Source organism: Zootoca vivipara, chromosome 12 (assembly GCF_965207765.1).
Source record: "Zootoca vivipara chromosome 12, rZooViv2.hap1.1, whole genome shotgun sequence".
NCBI lineage: Eukaryota > Metazoa > Chordata > Lepidosauria > Squamata > Lacertidae > Zootoca > Zootoca vivipara.
The window spans coordinates 37,733,350-37,750,314 of NC_142595.1; the positions used below are offsets into that span (position 1 = coordinate 37,733,350).

The 16,965-nt window shown below is 46.1% G+C and overlaps 1 protein-coding gene across 1 annotated transcript; it reads left to right on the forward strand.

The window, feature by feature from the left end:
* Positions 1–13,713: 13,713 nt before the first annotated feature.
* Positions 13,714–14,760, forward strand: LOC118095357 (urotensin-2 receptor-like). Its single transcript, XM_035136561.3, has one exon. It carries the CDS (start codon positions 13,750–13,752, stop codon positions 14,758–14,760), a length of 1,011 nt encoding a protein of 336 aa, XP_034992452.1. The 5' UTR covers positions 13,714–13,749.
* The last annotated feature ends 2,205 nt before the right edge of the window (positions 14,761–16,965 follow it).

A 16,965-nucleotide genomic window follows, 5' to 3' on the forward strand; every position in this document is an offset into this window, starting at 1 on the left:
CATGGTTCCCCCAAGGAGTGCAGGGAGCTGTAGTTGAGAATTGTGCTGTCCGAAGGAAATCCTGTATAAAGAAGTTTTTAAAAATGTTTAATGTTTTATTATGTTTTTATATATGTTTATATATGTTATATATGTTGGAAGCTGCCCAGAGTGGCTGGGGCAAACCAGTAAGATGTGTGGGGTATAAACAGTGAAATTATACCGTAATTATGGAATGGGACGTCCCTATTTTCATCGGAGATATGCTGGGGGCTATGTGAGAATTGTTAGGAAACCCCTGCTCCCTTCACAGAGCTACAGTTCCCAGAATTCCCTGGGAAGAGGGATGAACTGTTAAACCTCATGGAGCTAATTAATAGCTCTATGAGGGGAATAGGGGGGGTCTCTTAGCAAATCTCAGCGCCCTTAACAAACTGATTCTTTGGAGAAAGCCATGACTCTTTAATGTGATATAATATTGCTCTGACAAGGAGATCTCACAGTTTGTCTTGCAAGGAAGTAAACCCCTCCCCAGCTACCCCCACAAGAGGTTTAACAGGAGTGCGGCTTCAGCAATTTGTCTGCCTCCCTCCCCAGCCCCTCCCAAACACTCACACCATTCCTCTGAATACACATCTGGGTGCCAGCATCTGCCTTCCCCTCCATCCCACCTCGGCCTGTCAGCAAATACTGCTTCCCCTTCTGCCCCCACCAACGTGAAATCAAAGCCGCCTTCCAGACTCCCCTTGCCTCACCTCAAAGCGCTTGTCACACACAGGTGGCAAAACAAACTCTGCCCATGAACAAAGATCCCTCTCATGTTCACAGGCTGGCGAGAGAGGCCGAGGCCTTTTCACAGCGGGTGAGGCCAGCCAGAGCACATTTAATCCAAGACCGGTTCGCTGGCCTGGGTCTGGCCAAGGCGTCTGATTCATGCTGCCGTAAGGGTTTCTCAAGGGTTTGCCTCTTCTGGAGGGACGGGGCATGCAGTTTAATATTTGTATGTGTTGATGTAAATACCTCATCGGCATATATAAATTTAAATTCATCCACTGCCAGTCTGAATGCCAAGCTGGTACAGTGTGGACTCTGATCAGCTGTAGATTTGAGAGTCCCGAGTTCAAAACCATGCCTGTATTTGCAAAACAGGCCTTGGTCAAGTCCTCACTTTGTCACCCAGATCTGCACAGGGCCAGTGCCGGATTTAAATATAAGCTAAACAAGCTATAGATTAGGGCCCCACTCTCCTGCCCCACCCCCAATATACTTCTTCTTAATTGTATTTCACTATTAATATACTTCTTCTTAACTGTAGTTCAGTTCAAAAGTTGTTGTTGTTGTTTAGTCGTTTAGTCGTGTCCGACTCTTCGTGACCCCGTGGACCAGAGCACGCCAGGCACTCCTGTCTTCCACTGCCTCCCACAGTTTGGTCAGACTCATGTTCGTAGCTTCGAGAGCACTGTCCAACCATCTCGTCCTCTGTCGTCCCCTTCTCCTTGTGCCCTCAATCTTTCCCAACATCAGGGTCTTTTCCAGGGAGTCTTCCCTTCTCATGAGGTGGCCAAAGTATTGAAGCCTCCGCTTCGGGATCTGTCCTTCCAGTGAGCACTCAGGGCTGATTTCCTTAAGAATTGATAAATTTGATCTTCTTGCAGTCCATGGGACTCTCAAGAGTCTCCTCCAGCACCACAATTCAAAAGCATCAATTCTTCGGCGATCAGCCTTCTTTATGGTCCAGCTCTCACTTCCCATACATCACTACTGTACTGGGAAAACCATAGCTTTTTAGCTATATGGACCTTTGTCGGCAAGGTGATGTCTCTGCTTTTTAAGATGCTGTCTGGGTTTGTCATTGCTTTTCTCCCAAGAAGCAGGCGTCAAAGTTACTTTGATAAAATGCATATTTTGTTATGTGCAAATGGCTTAAGATACCTATTAGGTGCATAAATGATCACGTAGCATAGATTCAACACACAAAAAACAGCGACAATTTGTTGCTGACAAGGGACAGCTGGACATATAAAGGGCCCCATTACCTTCAGTAGCTTAGGGCACCATCAAACCTATATCTGGCCCTGCACAGGGCTATTGTGTAACACCTTGTATATTAAATATCCTGTAAGGGTGAGAGTGAGAGGGCCACGAATCCAGGAACGTGCTCAGTGGTTGCATGAAAAAGGTCTCAGGATCAATCACTGGGGTGGAATTAGTCACCAAATTCCATGCTAGTCCCACTCAGAGCAGACCTGCTGAAGTTAATACACATGGCTAACTTAGGTTCATTAATTTCAGCGAGTCATCTCTGCGTAGGTGTAGTGTAGCAATTGGAGTGCTTTGGATTAGAACCTGAGAGACCCGGGTTCAAATCCCCACACATCCCCATGAAGCTCGCCAGGTGACCTTGGGCCGGTCGACATCCCTTGGCTTAACCCACCTCGCAGAGTTGTTGTGAGGATAAAGGGGAGAGTGGAGAGCCTTGTACCACTACCCTTAGAGGAAAGGTGGGGCATACTTGACCACATACATGCAACCTCTAGCATTTTCATGTAGGGCTGGGAGAGACTCCCTGCCTGAAATTCTGTGGCGCAAGCTGCCGCCAATACTTGGCCAGCTGGACCAATGGTCTGGTGTTATAAAACATGATGATACCAGGCAGGCAGCTAACTCATCACACACACACACCCAAGGCTGGACCAGTTTGAAATCCAAAATTCCTGGTCTTTCTAAAGCTGAGTATTTGTTAGCGGAGGTGTGGGGCTTCTTGCCCCACATCTGGTGCCGGTGCTGCTGTTCCCTCTCGGTTTATTTTTCCTGTGAGTTGCTGGCGCTGGTGCAGAATTCAGGCATGGTGGCTGGGAGCCCCCCCGCTGTCCTCAGGCTCGAGTTTGGGAAATGGCAGCCAAGGGATGACATGAGCTGTTCCCTAGGCATCCCTCTCTCTGCTCCCCACCCCCCGTCTGCAACTACCCCTGTCTCCCCGCAAAAAAACCCCAAAACCAAAACTGTGTCTGGCTTCCAGGTGGAGAGAGAATAGGCAAGGGAAAAAAGCAGGAAAGTTATCCGTCTCTTCTTCTTTCCTATGGCTCAAACACACCTTCAGGCGCCTGGGCAGGTTTGATATTGGAAAATAACTCACAAGAACAAGGAAGGGGATAACTGGGAATCAGGAGGCACAGTGTGTCCAGTGCTAGTCACCCCCAGAGCAGGCCCACTGCAACTAATGGGCATTACTAATATGGGTCCATTAATTTCAATGGGTTTACTCTGAGTAGAAAGACTGTGTGCACACCACACCTTTCAAGCGCATCCTTTCCCTCGAAGAATTCTGGGCCCTGTAGTTTACCCTCACGGAGTTATCATTCCCAGCGGCCTTTTCTAAACTACAGTGCCCAGAATTCTTTGAGGGGCGTAAATGTACTTCAAATACGCTTTAAAGGTATAGTGTGTACACAGCCAAAGTTAGATGCAACCCCAGGGTCCTAGGTAGGTAAACGAGGGAGCCACACGGTGATTTCAATTCAAGACCATTTTTTTTATTGTCTGTCTGCACTCTGGACAATGAATAAACAAACAAACAAACCCCTGTGTTGCAAAATATGAGTCAGCAATATCAAAAGCAACACGATGGCCAGAAACAATTACAATTGGAAAAACTTTATGGAATTCTTCATTATCCAATTGGTTCAACACTCATAAGTAGAAAGATATGTAATTTCTTCATTGACCAATCTTTTTTCAAATAGATATAATATACATGCGAATGAAAATTACTCTGGAACAGTGCCCATGCGATTATACTAGGTAGTCACTGTTGTCATTGGTTAATGAAGAAATTACATTATCTTTCTACTTACGAGTATTGAACTAATTGGCTGATGAAGAATTCAGCGAAACAGTAGTTGTTATCCAGAAACGCTGTCCAGCAGAGTTCAGAGTTGGACATCAGAATTGGACATTTGCTGATTATACGAAGCTTCACAACATGTTCTCTGCCGGGTATAGTCTGGCACCGTGATCCATTTAAGGACTTTCAGAGACTATCAGAGACTTCAGTTTGTTCGTTTTGATGTTTTGAATCATTCCATTAAAAAATTCACATTGTAATTGTTTCTGGCCATCGTGTTGCTTTTGATATTGCTGCACTCTGAACAAGGCTGATGTCCTGACCAGGGGAGCTGTGGGATGCTCAGATCTCTTGGGGCCGGCCCTACCATTGGCTAGAGAGAGGAAGCTGCTGTACACAGAAAGGCTCTGTCCCTACAATTTTCCATGCTCTTTGTGCAGATGCCAGGTGAAGGGCTGTTTGGTGCGTCTCCACTCCCAGCTCCTGTGTAGAGTTACATGGGAGCTGTAATAATAATAATAATAATAATAATAATAATAATAATAATAATAATATATTATTTCTACCCTGCCCATCTGGCTGGGTTTCCCCAGCCACTCTGGGTGGCTTCCAACAAAAGATTAAAAATACATTAAAACATCAGTCATTAAAAACTTTCCTAAACAGGGCTGTCTTCAAATGTCTTTTAATGTCAGATAGTTGTTTATTTTTTGACATCTGGTGGGAGGGCGTTCTACAGGGCGGGTGCCACTACCGAGAAGGACCTCTGCCTGGTTCCCTGTAACTTTGCTTCTTGCAGTGAGGGAACCGCCAGAAGGCCCTCGGCGCTGGACCTCAGTGTCCGGGCTGAACAATGAGTGTGGAGATGCTCTTTAAGGGAAAGCCTGAAAGGAGCTAAAATGTTGCATTGCAAATTGCTCAAGCCTTCCTCTCTTCCCTTCCATTTTCCATCCCTTGTCCAAAGAAGACATTCAATTTTCTATGGCTGCTGAGCATGCTTGCTCCTTATACAGCTCTTTTGGGGTTGAGTGGGTGGCCTCTTGGGTTTTTTTTTCCTCCCAGATTTTATTTTATTTTTTGGGGGGTACTTTTGCAAACTTTAGGTTTTCTCCAAACATACCCTCTTGTTTCTCAGTGGGTCCACTTTGGCTATAGTCCTCTTGGCACTCGCCAGCTGGGTTCACTGTTAGAAGAGAGTGATTATACAAATGAATGGAGGGTAGATCTTTCTGTGGCTACTGGAAGCTACGTGGTGCATCCATGTTCAGACGCAGGGCCGCTGAATGCCCGTTGCTGAGGAGCAACCAGGGTTTGGAGAGGGCATCCTGGAGGCATTTGGCTGGCCACTGTGGCTTCTGAACGAGAAATACCTTTTGCCTGGCCAAACAGAGCTCTTCTTGTGCTCCAAAGTGTAGCTGACCACCATGCTTAGGGAGGTGTCTACTTGGCTCTATGAATTGAGCAGCCTTTGATGGTTTCCTCCTAGAAGGGCCAAAAAGAGAGAGCTGTAAGCATGAAAAACAACCGAGGAGGATGAATCATGCAAGCAGTCTTCAGGAGCCAGCTGCTTAAACACTCCAAAATGGGGTGTGGGGTTTAAAAATGAAACCTGAGAGACTTAACGTCCATTTTTCTAGCAGGAACCACAAAATAGCAGGTCCCTTAAACGGGCCAACAGGTTTAGCATCATGCCACGTTTTCATTTTAAGAATATGGATCCCTCGGGGCAGGGAGGTGAAGAGCTCATGTCCTGCTTTTGGCCCTCCCATAAGGGCATCTGATTGGCCACTACAAGAACAAAATTCTGGACTAGATGGGCTAGACCCTTCTTGTGTTTTTAAAACTCAATGACCCAGGGGTGGAGCTAGAATTGGGAGCTGACTAGCAGTAAACCTTGCATATTATCATTTACATGTATGGATGCAAATCTGAACACAGTGTGGGACTTACTTCTGTAAAGGCTTGCAGTGTAAGGCTTAGTTTACAATAAAGGAATAAACACTCCACATCTTTCCTTAAAAAACTGCTGGCTGCTGAAGCATTGTAATTCAAGTACTTAAAGTGGAGACTGGTTCCATCTTTCTTCAAAATTATAGGAAGGGCTTCGTATGCCAGCTTCACAGTTTCCTTCATTTGGTGCAGGTATTTTAATTTCAGTATAAACAAGATCTTGTTTTTGTGCTTGCGCATGCACACACACACACACACACACACACACACACAGAGAGAGAGAGAGAGAGAGAGAGAGAGAGAGAGAGAGAGAGAGAGAGAGAGAGAGAGAGAGAGAGGCTCCTATTCCAAAAAGGACAGGAGTGGGGCAGGGGCAGGTCTCCCCACCACTTTTAATTCTTCTCCGAGATGTGGAGGGGGAGGTAAAGGGAAAACTAGGACATTCCAGGATCAAACCCGAAACTGGAATGACTTCTGTAATTCTGGGGCTGTCCCTGGGAAATCGGGACACTGGGAGGGTAGGATAGGGCTCCTGTTGCGATCCACCTTTGATGGAGGGTAGGATAGGGCTGCAACCTGCTAGACCAATGTGCTAAAAGAACTCATGGTGAGTGGGCAAAATGCACTCTGCACAAGCTCAGGCTCTCTTATTACTGCTTGATAGGTTTTTGAGCTGTGACTCAGGCCCTGCCCAGGGCCCAAACTACCTTTTTTGATATGTTCTGCCTGGCTTCTTGCTTGACTCTGTTAGATTCCCCATTTCCCTCCCAGGAAACCTTGCGCATTGGAGGGTCACAAGGTTAGACAAACCCAGCAGCGCCAACCTAGTTTGCTTTGGCTGAGGCTGTGGCTTGCTGGCGAGGAATCCCCCTCCATATGCTTCCCCCCTCCCTCAGTCTAATCCACACAACTCAAGCCAGGAATAACCTCCTTTCAAGCCAAGCTGGTGACCAGCTTAAGACGGGGTTGAGGGTAGGAGAAGGCCGAGACTGACAGCAAGGTGGATGGGGGACATCTGAGGGCAGGGGAAGAAGGGTGGGGCGAGGCTCTGCGGTCAGCATGAATAGAGGAGAGGGCACCGCTCATAAATGGTACAAATATTATATGAAACAGGGATACAGTGGTACATCTACTTACGAATTTTATGCATTCCGAACACACATTTGTAAGTCGAAAAAATTTGTAAGTCGAATCCCATAGGAATGCATTGGGAGAAAAAATTCATTAGTCGAAGCAACCCTATCTAAAAATTCATAAGTAGAAAAAATCCTATCTAAATCACATCCAAGATGGCGGACGGAGCTCCATTTGTAAGTAGAAAAATTCGTAAGTAGAGTTATTCGTAAGTAGAGGTACCACTGTACACTCAAGAGGGGCACATGTCATGATAGCAGTCTATTGAGTCGTGTTCGTTCCATAATAATAATAATAATAATAATAATAATAATAATACATTTGTGAACAGTAGATTCAGACACAGCCCAGCTATAAAGCACACACACATTCAAACCACACAGCCACAAAAGCCTGACAGAATGATGTACAAATACAGCTCGGAAAGGCAACTCGGCAAAGACAACTCAGGTTGCACAAGCATTTCACATGTGTCTAATAGCACGTTCACAAGCGAGAGACATATGCACTGCTCACAGACATTGCCTTGTTAAATATACACAGCGTCTTCATAGGACAAATGAAGTCTTTTGACAGATTAGACCAGAATGCCATGGCACACCAGTTGTTGTTCTTCTTCTTCTTCTTGTTGTTGTTAGAATTTGTATACTGCCCTATACCTGGAGGTCTCAGGGCAGTTCACAGAATAAAATCAAAATATAAAAGCACAGTATATGTAGTAAAAACAACAACTTAATAACACCCCCCCCAAAAAAAGAACCACATTTTAAAAGGGCATAGGATGTCAATCGAATCAATCAAAGGCCTGGTTAAAAAGGAACGTTTTTGCCTGGCGCCTAAAGGTGTATTATGAAGGCACCAGGTGAACTTCCCTGGGAAGGGCATTCCACAGAGGGGGAGCCACTGCAGAGAAGGCCCGTTGTTGGCCACCATTTGGACCTCTCGAGGAGGAGGCACACAAAGAAGGACCTCAGAAGATGAGCTCAGGATCCGGGTAGGCTTATATGGAAAGAGGCGGTCCTTGAGGTTCTTAGCTCTACACTGAACCAAACTCCCAGAATCCTTTGCTGCTATATTTTATAATTCCCACGCCTAGGACGTGAATGTGTGTGTGTGTGATATAACATATATATAGGGTGTAATAACATAGAGGGATATTACTATGAGTATGTCCAAAGTGCTTTGTTATTAGAAGCATAACTCCTCCCAAATTATTATTTTCTGATGGAGACTTCTTGATGTAGCAGGTACAAATTCAACAGGGAGGAGGAGGAGGAGGAGTTTGGATTTGATATCCCGCTTTATCACTACCCGAAGGAGTCTCAAAGTGGCTAACAATCTCCTTACCCTTCCTCCCCCACAACAAACACTCTGTGAGGTGAGTGGGGCTGAGAGACTTCAGAGAAGTATGACTAGCCCAAGGTCACCCAGCAGCTGCATGTGGAGGAGCGGAGACGCGAACCCGGTTCCCCAGATTACGAGTCTACCACTCTTAACCACTACACCACACTGGAGGTGGGGAATCAGCAAATATGTGCTTGTGCACGAGAGCTGGGACTTTCTTTTGCTGTTGCCTTTCCTTTCATCTCAGTGGGATTTTCCCCGAAAATTACTCAGAGCGTTCTTCCAGAGCAGAAGTCCTGGAAGACGTCCGAGTTCAGCCTCTCTTCTCTCCCCAACACCAGTAAACACAGAAGACTTGAATACTGACTCTGCCAGTGGGGGTGCCCGAATGCAGAGAAAGGGCAGCAAAACAGACTGAAAATTCCATGAAAAATCTGTTTAATACTAGGTTGTTAGTCATTGCCTTCCATGGCAAAATTACTATCTGTATTGTCTCCAGTGTAATAAATCCATCCATTAATGCACTGTATGTACCTGAAGATGAAAACACAGTACAAACTGTGGTTTTAACCAAAGTTAAAGACTTTGCGATAGCATTCGATTAAATCTTCTGTTTGCTTCCTCGTTGATAAATACTCTGCAACTGATTGTCCCCATAAATGGATTTTTAATCAGATCGGTATCCTGCCTAAAAGGTCACATGTGGTTGTTAAAAAAACAATTATTGTTCACCTTTCGGTTAAGGTAAATACCCTTTAAGATGATTTCCCATAAAATAAAGAAGAATATCAATCCAGAAGGATATCACAGTGTAGGGATTTCGTACACTGGAGACAATACAGGTGCCATTCTTCAGGGTTCAGCTGCCTCCTCAGAATCTCTAGAAGTTAAATCTCTGAATTTGTTTGGAGTGTGCTTGTGCGTGTGTCTCTTGCCCAGACATCCCCAAACTGCGGCCCTCCAGATGTTTTGGACTGCAACTCCCATGAGCCCTAGCTAACAGGACCAGTGGTCAGGGATGATGGGAATTGTAGTCCAAAACATCTGGAGGGCCGAAGTTTGGGGATGCCTGCTCTTGCCTGTCATGCACAAGCATGTGTATTCCTGCACATGAGCACTAAAGCATCATGCAACATACAGAAAACCTTTTCACACATTGCAACTGTTGAGGTATGTCTATTATATTAGGGAAATAGCTTTGGGGGGAATGTGCATATTAGGCAAAAATGCATATTTGCCTTTGAAATTTCATGAGGACTTAAAAAAACAAAAACACCACAAACTGATGTGGAAGTGTGGAAAATCAAATTTACGACTGGAACAATGAGAAACGGAGAGAAACAGAAATTGACATATTAGCTATATTGCAGACCAGTAACATTTCCCCAGTATATCATTAAACAAAAGGAACCCACACCCTTTTAGTTGAGCACAGCTTAGGTAAAGGCAAAGGGACCCCTGACCATTAGGTCGAGTTGTGGACAACTCTGGGGTTGGGGCGCTCATCTCGCTGTATAGGCTGAGGGAGCCGGCATTTGTCTGCTGACAGCTTCCGGGTCATGTGGCCAGTATGACTAAGCCGCTTCTGGCGAACCAGAGCAGTGCACGGAAATGCTGTTTACCTTCCCACTGGAGCAGTATCTATTTATCTACTTGCACTTGACGTGCTTTCAAACTGCTAGGTGGGCAGGAGCTGGAACCGAACAACAGGAGCTCATCCCGTTGTGAGATTTGAATCGCCATCCTTCCAATTGGCAAGCCCTAGGCTCTGTGATTTTGACCACAGCGCGCCCGCTTATTGCAGAGTAAATGGATATAGCATACATAAGATCAGATGTTGCTAAACTACACCTCCCATCAACCCTAACCAGCCTGGCCGCTTGGGCCAACATTCAGTGTTGTTGAGTGTTGTAAGTCAACACCATCTATTGGGTCAAAGGTTCCCTATGCCTGCATTAAGAGATACAGTCTTTAACAGTCTGCAACAATGTGAAAGAGAGAGAAGCAGAATCAGGCAGTGGTTCTGGGCATAAGAATAGGGCTAATAGATACATGTCCCTGTTTCAGTTAGAGAATATATGCAGCCTCATGAAAGGTCAAATTGCATAAATGTTCAGTGACTAACACACACACACATACACTTATTAAGTATAACTGTTTAATTGTACATTGAAAAGGAAAATAACTGTTATGAGAACAGTGGTACCTCTACTTACAAACGCGATCCATTTCGGGGTGCCATTTGAAAAGTCGGTGAGTAGAGTGCTGCTACTGCACGTGCACGAAGCGTGCAGAGACCGCTTCTGTGCTTGCGGCAAACCCGGAAGTAAACACGTCCGGGTTTGCCGCATTCGTAACCTGAAAAGCCACAACCTGAAGCAAACGTAACACAAGTTATGACTGTATAGCTAAAGGGACCATAGAAAACTCAACTGAAGCTAAATGACACTCTCTGAGTTCCTAATAGAGGGATAATTAACTGAGAATGTATCTCTGCTACTTTCTCATGTGGTGTTTAACTTAGATCACATGAGAGGGGTATTCAGTTGCAAATCACCATTTTGTGTGAGCCAAGTCTTTGTTCTCAAGCCACCAAAGACAAAGAATGTGCCAGTGTTTCTTCTGGAGAGAATACAGTCTCAGGTTGTAATGGAGTCAGTGTGGAGGGAAAGAACTTTGCTTTCAGTTCTGTTTGAAGTTTGAAGTTTATATTTTTAAGATGTTCCGCCTGTGCTTGGACAAGCACATGATTTTAGGCAACTATTTGGATGTATCCTAATCGTTGTAAGTCTGTTTTGGAACAAGTTCTGTTAGTAAAGCTTTGGAACCATATTTTTGTTCTGGACAATTTTTATTCCAAGAGGAATAAGGTTTTAGTCATCCTATTGCTTCCATATGCACTATTTTAATAACCGCAGTACTTACTGCAGCCTTCCTTTTAGGGCAGGCACCCCCAGACTTTGGCCCTCCAGGTGTTTTGGACTACAATCCCCATCATCCCTGACCACTGGTCCTGTTAGCTTGGGATCATGGGAGTCGTAGGCCAAAACATCTGAAGGGCCGCAGTTTGGGGATGCCTGTTTTAGGGCATAACACATACCAGGTGACTTAAAGATAAAGGTAAAGGGGCCCCTGACTGTCAGGTCCAATCGTGTCTGACTCTGGGGTTGCGGTGCTCATCTCGCTCTATTGGCCAAGGGAGCCGGCGTTTGTCCGCAGACAGCTTCCGGGTCATGTGGCCAACGTGACAAAGCTGCTTCTGGCGAACCAGAGCAGCGCACGGAAACACCGTTTACCTTCCCGCTGGAGCGGTCCCTATTTATCCACTTGCACTTTGATGTGCTTCTGAACTGCTAGGTGGGCAGGAGCTGGGACCGAGCAACGGGAGCTCACCCCGTTGCAGGGATTCGAACCGGCGACCTTCTGATCAGCAAGCCCTAGACTCTGTGGTTTAACCCACAGCGCCACAATCATAAATCATGTTACATTAGCAGCCAGAAAATTCAGACCGTAGGTGACATCCAACAGTGTCTATCCACCGGTGGAACAGGCATCTCATGCAACAGGACTTTTCCTTCCTCTCTTCTCTCCTGCAGCCCCATGGGCCCCACTACTTGCTCGTAGGGGTTGCATGACCTTCACCAGGTTGGTGAAGGCTCACTTGGTGGATATTCAGGGATCTAAAAACCACAGCTCATCTTCTAACTTTGACAGCCTTTATGCATGGTGAAGAGTGGGGCTCCTGATAAGTTGAAAGAGAAGTCTGGAATATGTTTAAGTAGCAAATCAATAATAAGGCATTCTACTATGTTGAGGACTTGCTGTTGAAGTTCTTCCTATTTCATGATGGTTAACAAAACACCCTTATTCCAGAAATCCAAACAAAGCGTTTTGGGGAGGAAAGGACAAGAAAGTATGACGTCTATGGCAAAGTAGACCCTGGCTGAATTGCTAATCCCTAAATTCTCTTAAACTAGGCAGGCAAAAAAAGGTCAGAAATATTTATTTTATGGGTGGGACTATGAATTAGGGGTAGAAATGAAAATCCATTGTTAATAATACAGAAAGGCCATCTGTTCCCAGCCTTGATGCAGGAAGAGATCTAATCGCTTTTGGGGAGAGTGACCTTCACCCAACCCTCCATTTTGTATACAGTGGTACTTTGGTTATCAAAAGCCATAAACCTGGAAGTAAATGCTTTGGTTTTTGAACTCACCTCGGAAGTTGAACATGCTTCCGTATTGAGTTTTCCGTATTGAGGCTTCTGTACTGAGTTTTCGGTTTTCAAACATTTTGGAACTTAGACGGTCTTCCGGAAACAATTATATTCGAAAACTGAGGTACCCACTGTGCTATCAAGTTCATTTTTGTGATGGAAATTCTTCCAGCTGTTTAGTACTAAGCTGATAAGTTAGGCTACACCTTTTTGTATTGTTTTATGTAATGTTTTATACCATGTTGCATGGATTTCTGTATTTATAGTCCTATGAATACATATGATCCATATGTATCTGTAGGTACATATGAATTGTATTTATTATCGTTCAATTGGTATGTTGTGAACACAATTTTCTGGAAAAGTGGTCTATATAAATAAACCGATGATGAACAAGAGGTGGGTCTGGTCGCCCCTGTCTTGCCTGCTCATTTTCTTCCTCTCTCTATGTCTCTGCTTTTGCATTTATGAGTTTCTTTTGTCCATTGATCCATACAGTCTCCTTCTGTCTTTCTATCTCTTGGTTATTTTTTTTTCACTCTCTCTCTCCTGGTTGGCATCATTCCATGGAAAGCTGCATGACTATGCCAGCAGGGAGTTGGACCCTGGGTGTCTGCCTGTTTGGTGTGGGGGAGAAAAAGGAGGTGGTGATTCTTACTGTTCCAAACTCCGGACCAATCGGACCCCCGTACGCTGTCCCATCGCCCGCCCCGCAGTCCCTTCTGCTGACACGCCGTCAGAATTCCACCCCAAGGATGAAATAAACAGGTTCCTCAGTTCAGACAGGAGCCGAGAGCTGTGCTCCCCGTGTGGGGCCGGGTCAAGGTTCGACCCCAACATACCGACACTAGCAGGGTGCGAGGAATGCAGGAGAAGAGAATTCTTCGCAGCCCCAGACAGACACTCGGAGATACTCCTCGCACACTCTGGAGACCTTGTGCCACCGCTGAGCTTTGGGCACACTGAGCGGAGGAACAAGGTGAGGAACAAAAAACCCTTCATGTCTGGATGCAGAGCAGAGAAGAGAGGTCTTTGGGGAGCTGAACCCCCACAGAAAAACCTTTGCACACTCAGATCAACTTCTCTCTCTTTCTCGGAGGATCAGAAGTAAGTGGAAGAAAAACAGGTAGACAAATGGACGCAGAGGCAGCCTGGCAGACAGATAGATGTGCAGCTAAAACAATAAGTAGGTAGGTCAGAAAAGAACAAGGTACTGCTGTCTCACTTTCTCTGAAGAACGTTAAGAAGTTCTCCTGGACATCCTACCCTCGGTCATCTCCCCATGGAGCCAGCAACAACCAACCTTTCGTTGTGGGTGCCCCTGGGCAACGGGACTGTGTCGGAGGGAGGCGAGTCAGCCGCAGCCCTGGGAGCTGTGCTGAGCCTGATGTGTGCCACCGGGGTGGCGGGAAACCTCTACGCCTTGGCCGTGGTGCGGGCATCACCCTCAGCTTCCTCGCTCCGTGTCCACTTGGTCAACCTGGCCTTGGCCGACCTGCTGTACCTGTCGACGGCCCCCTTCATTGTCCACAATGGGCTGGTGAAGGACTGGCTTTTTGGCGAGGCCGGCTGCCGGGTCCTCCTCAGCCTGGACCTCGTCACCATGCATGCCAGCATCTTCCTGCTCACCCTGATGAGCTGTGAGCGCTACGCTGCTGTGGCCCACCCCTTCCAGGCCGCAAGGCGTGCGCGGCGCTGCCGGCGACCTCTGGCCCTCGCCATCTGGCTCCTGTCCTTTGCCCTGGCCCTGCCCATGATGGTGATGATCCACCAGGAGGAGCGGGCAGTGGGGGACGGCGTGCCCGTGCGGCGCCTCTGCTCCCCAACCTGGAGTGAGGAGCAGTACAGGGTCTACCTCAGCGTCCTGTTCAGTACCAGCATCGTGGCTCCTGGCATCATCATCGGGTCCCTCTACTGGCGCTTGGCGAGGACTTATTGGGTGTCACAGACGCGCGGCGGGTTGGGCCGCTCTCCAAAGAACCGGGTCTTCCTCCTCATCCTCGTCATTGTCCTGGCCTTTTGGGCTTGCTATTTGCCCTTCTGGGTCTGGCAGCTCCTGCCTCTTTACTGCCAGCAGGCTGCCCGCCTGCCCGTCCACACAGAGATCTCCATCAACCACTTGGTGACTTGCTTGACTTACGGCAACAGCTGCATCAACCCTTTCCTCTACACCTTGCTGACGCGCAACTACCGTGAGTACCTGCGCGCACGCCAAAGGGGGTCGTCGCACACTTCCCTGCGATGCTTCCAGAACAGAGAGAGGCCGCAAGGAGAAGGCCAGGAGGTCATCTGAGCCGAGGCAGGTAAGGAATGAAAAACACAGAGAGCTTCCTTATTGCTGAGTCAGAATGTTGGTCCATCAAGCTCAGGGGTGTCTCCTAGGGATGGGAGAGAAGATTTTGATTTCATTTGCACCAGGGTGGTGCAGTTGTTGGAAGGCAGGACTAGGACCTGGGAGACAGACCAGGGTTCAAATCCCCACTCGGCCAACCTCCCAGGGTTGTTGTGTAGATGGAGAGGGGTTGAACCTTGGAGAAAAAAAGTGGGTTAGAAATGCAATAAACAAAGAAAAGTAAAAGACATTTAAATGTGGATCAATTAAATTTGCACTCTCCAAAACAATATGAGAACCGAAACTCAGCCATCCATCAAATGCCACACTTATCTGAATTTTGCAATGGGGTTCCCCAACCAATGTTTGCAAAAAAATAAAACAAAGAAAAAGAAAAAGCATATGTTATGGGGAAAGTGTGCATTAGAATTGATATATTAGTGAAAACAACACACAATGATTCGTTATATTAGGATAAATTCTAGCAACAACGTATCCATTAGTCAATACAGCATAAAAGTGTGTTTATTAGGATAAATTCACTTTAAAATGCTGAAGAATTTTCATGATTTCTTTTCTTTAAATAAAATACACAAATTGCTGAAGAAATGTGGATAACCGAATTTACGATTGGGAAAAATGAAGAACTGACTAGAACTGACATAGACCAATATCCCTTATTGTCTACAATGGCTGGGAGCAGCTCGTCTGGATTTTAGGCAGCAGCAATTTCCAGCTGTACCTGGAGATGCCAGGAATTGAACCAGGGACCTTCTGCATGCAAGGCAGATGCCCTACCACTCAGCTACATGGAAGGCCAAGATAAATGTTGAGCATTGCCTTTAGGTCTGAAGCCATGCTTCAGAGCACAAAACGTTGGAAACTCAGACGGCCGCGGCTTATTTAGAGTCATATAGGGCCTTGTTTTCTTTTCAACAGAAACTTTGATCCCCAGCATGTGTTAAGAGTTGGGTCACTCACCGAACAACTTCCTTACTAAGCGGAAGGAATGGGGGGGGCGCGGTTTGATGTTAAGTGGGCAGTTGGGAGGCTGTACCGAATTCTTGCTCTGCTCACATCTCCACCCCCTAAATCACCTCCTCAGTCACTTTTCTCCTGGTGGCCATCAGAAGACTCCCCTGCCCCTCTTCCAGAAGCAAAATATGACAGGGGAGAAGGAATTTTGGAGGCTTGGGGGGTGGGGTTCAGCCATACGCTTCCCCGAACCTTGGAGCTCTTTGTAAAGCTGTGCTTGGCGTCTTGCTACTTTCAGAGCATATGAAGTTGAGGGCAAAGGAGACAAAATGTGATCCGCAAGCAGTAGTGGGTTCACACCCCACCCCACCTCACTTTGTGCTGGGCATCCAGATCAGCGTGATTTCAGAAGACCCTGTCGACATCATCCCTCACTCTGGAACTTTGTCGTCCACAAAGTTCGGCTGGCCATCAAGGTGATGGCTTGGAAGAGGTTGGGCTGCCTTCATATTTAGCTACACCTTGAGAATTGCAGGTTCTGTTTAAAACGAACCAAGCTTCTAGCCTTCACCTTGAGAATTGCAGGTTCTCTTTAAAATGAACCAAGCTTCTAGCCTTCACCTTGAGAATTGCAGGTTCTGTTTAAAATGAACCAAGCTCCTAGCCTTCATCATTGGACAACTCGCTGAGTAATTTAGTAATTTGCAGAAATGCGAATTACCTGTTCAGGGAAGTTTTTAATGTGTGACATTTTAATGTATTTTTAATCTTTGTTGGAAGCTGCCCAGAGTGGCTGGGGAAACCCAGCCAGATGGGCAGGGTATAAATATAATAATAATAATAATAATAATAATAATAATAATAATAATAATAATTATTATCCCAAATATGGAAAAGGTGGCAAATGTGGCTTTTACATCTCATGCAAGTTTCACAGCAGAGCAACAGCTAATAACCACACGGTGCTTAGGCATCTTGCTCTACTTTATTCTCAGGCCTCTGGGCGGATTAAGGAGAAAAGAGAGCAGAGAAAAGAGGGGCAGCTATTAGTTGAAAAGCAAAACACAACCTTAAAAGATTTTTTGGGCAAAATCTTCCCCCTCCTGACTGTAAACTGGTAGAGTTTACCTGGGAGTAAATCCCACTGATAGAAGTGGGACTTGTTTCCCAGAAAATGCAGACAGGACAGTC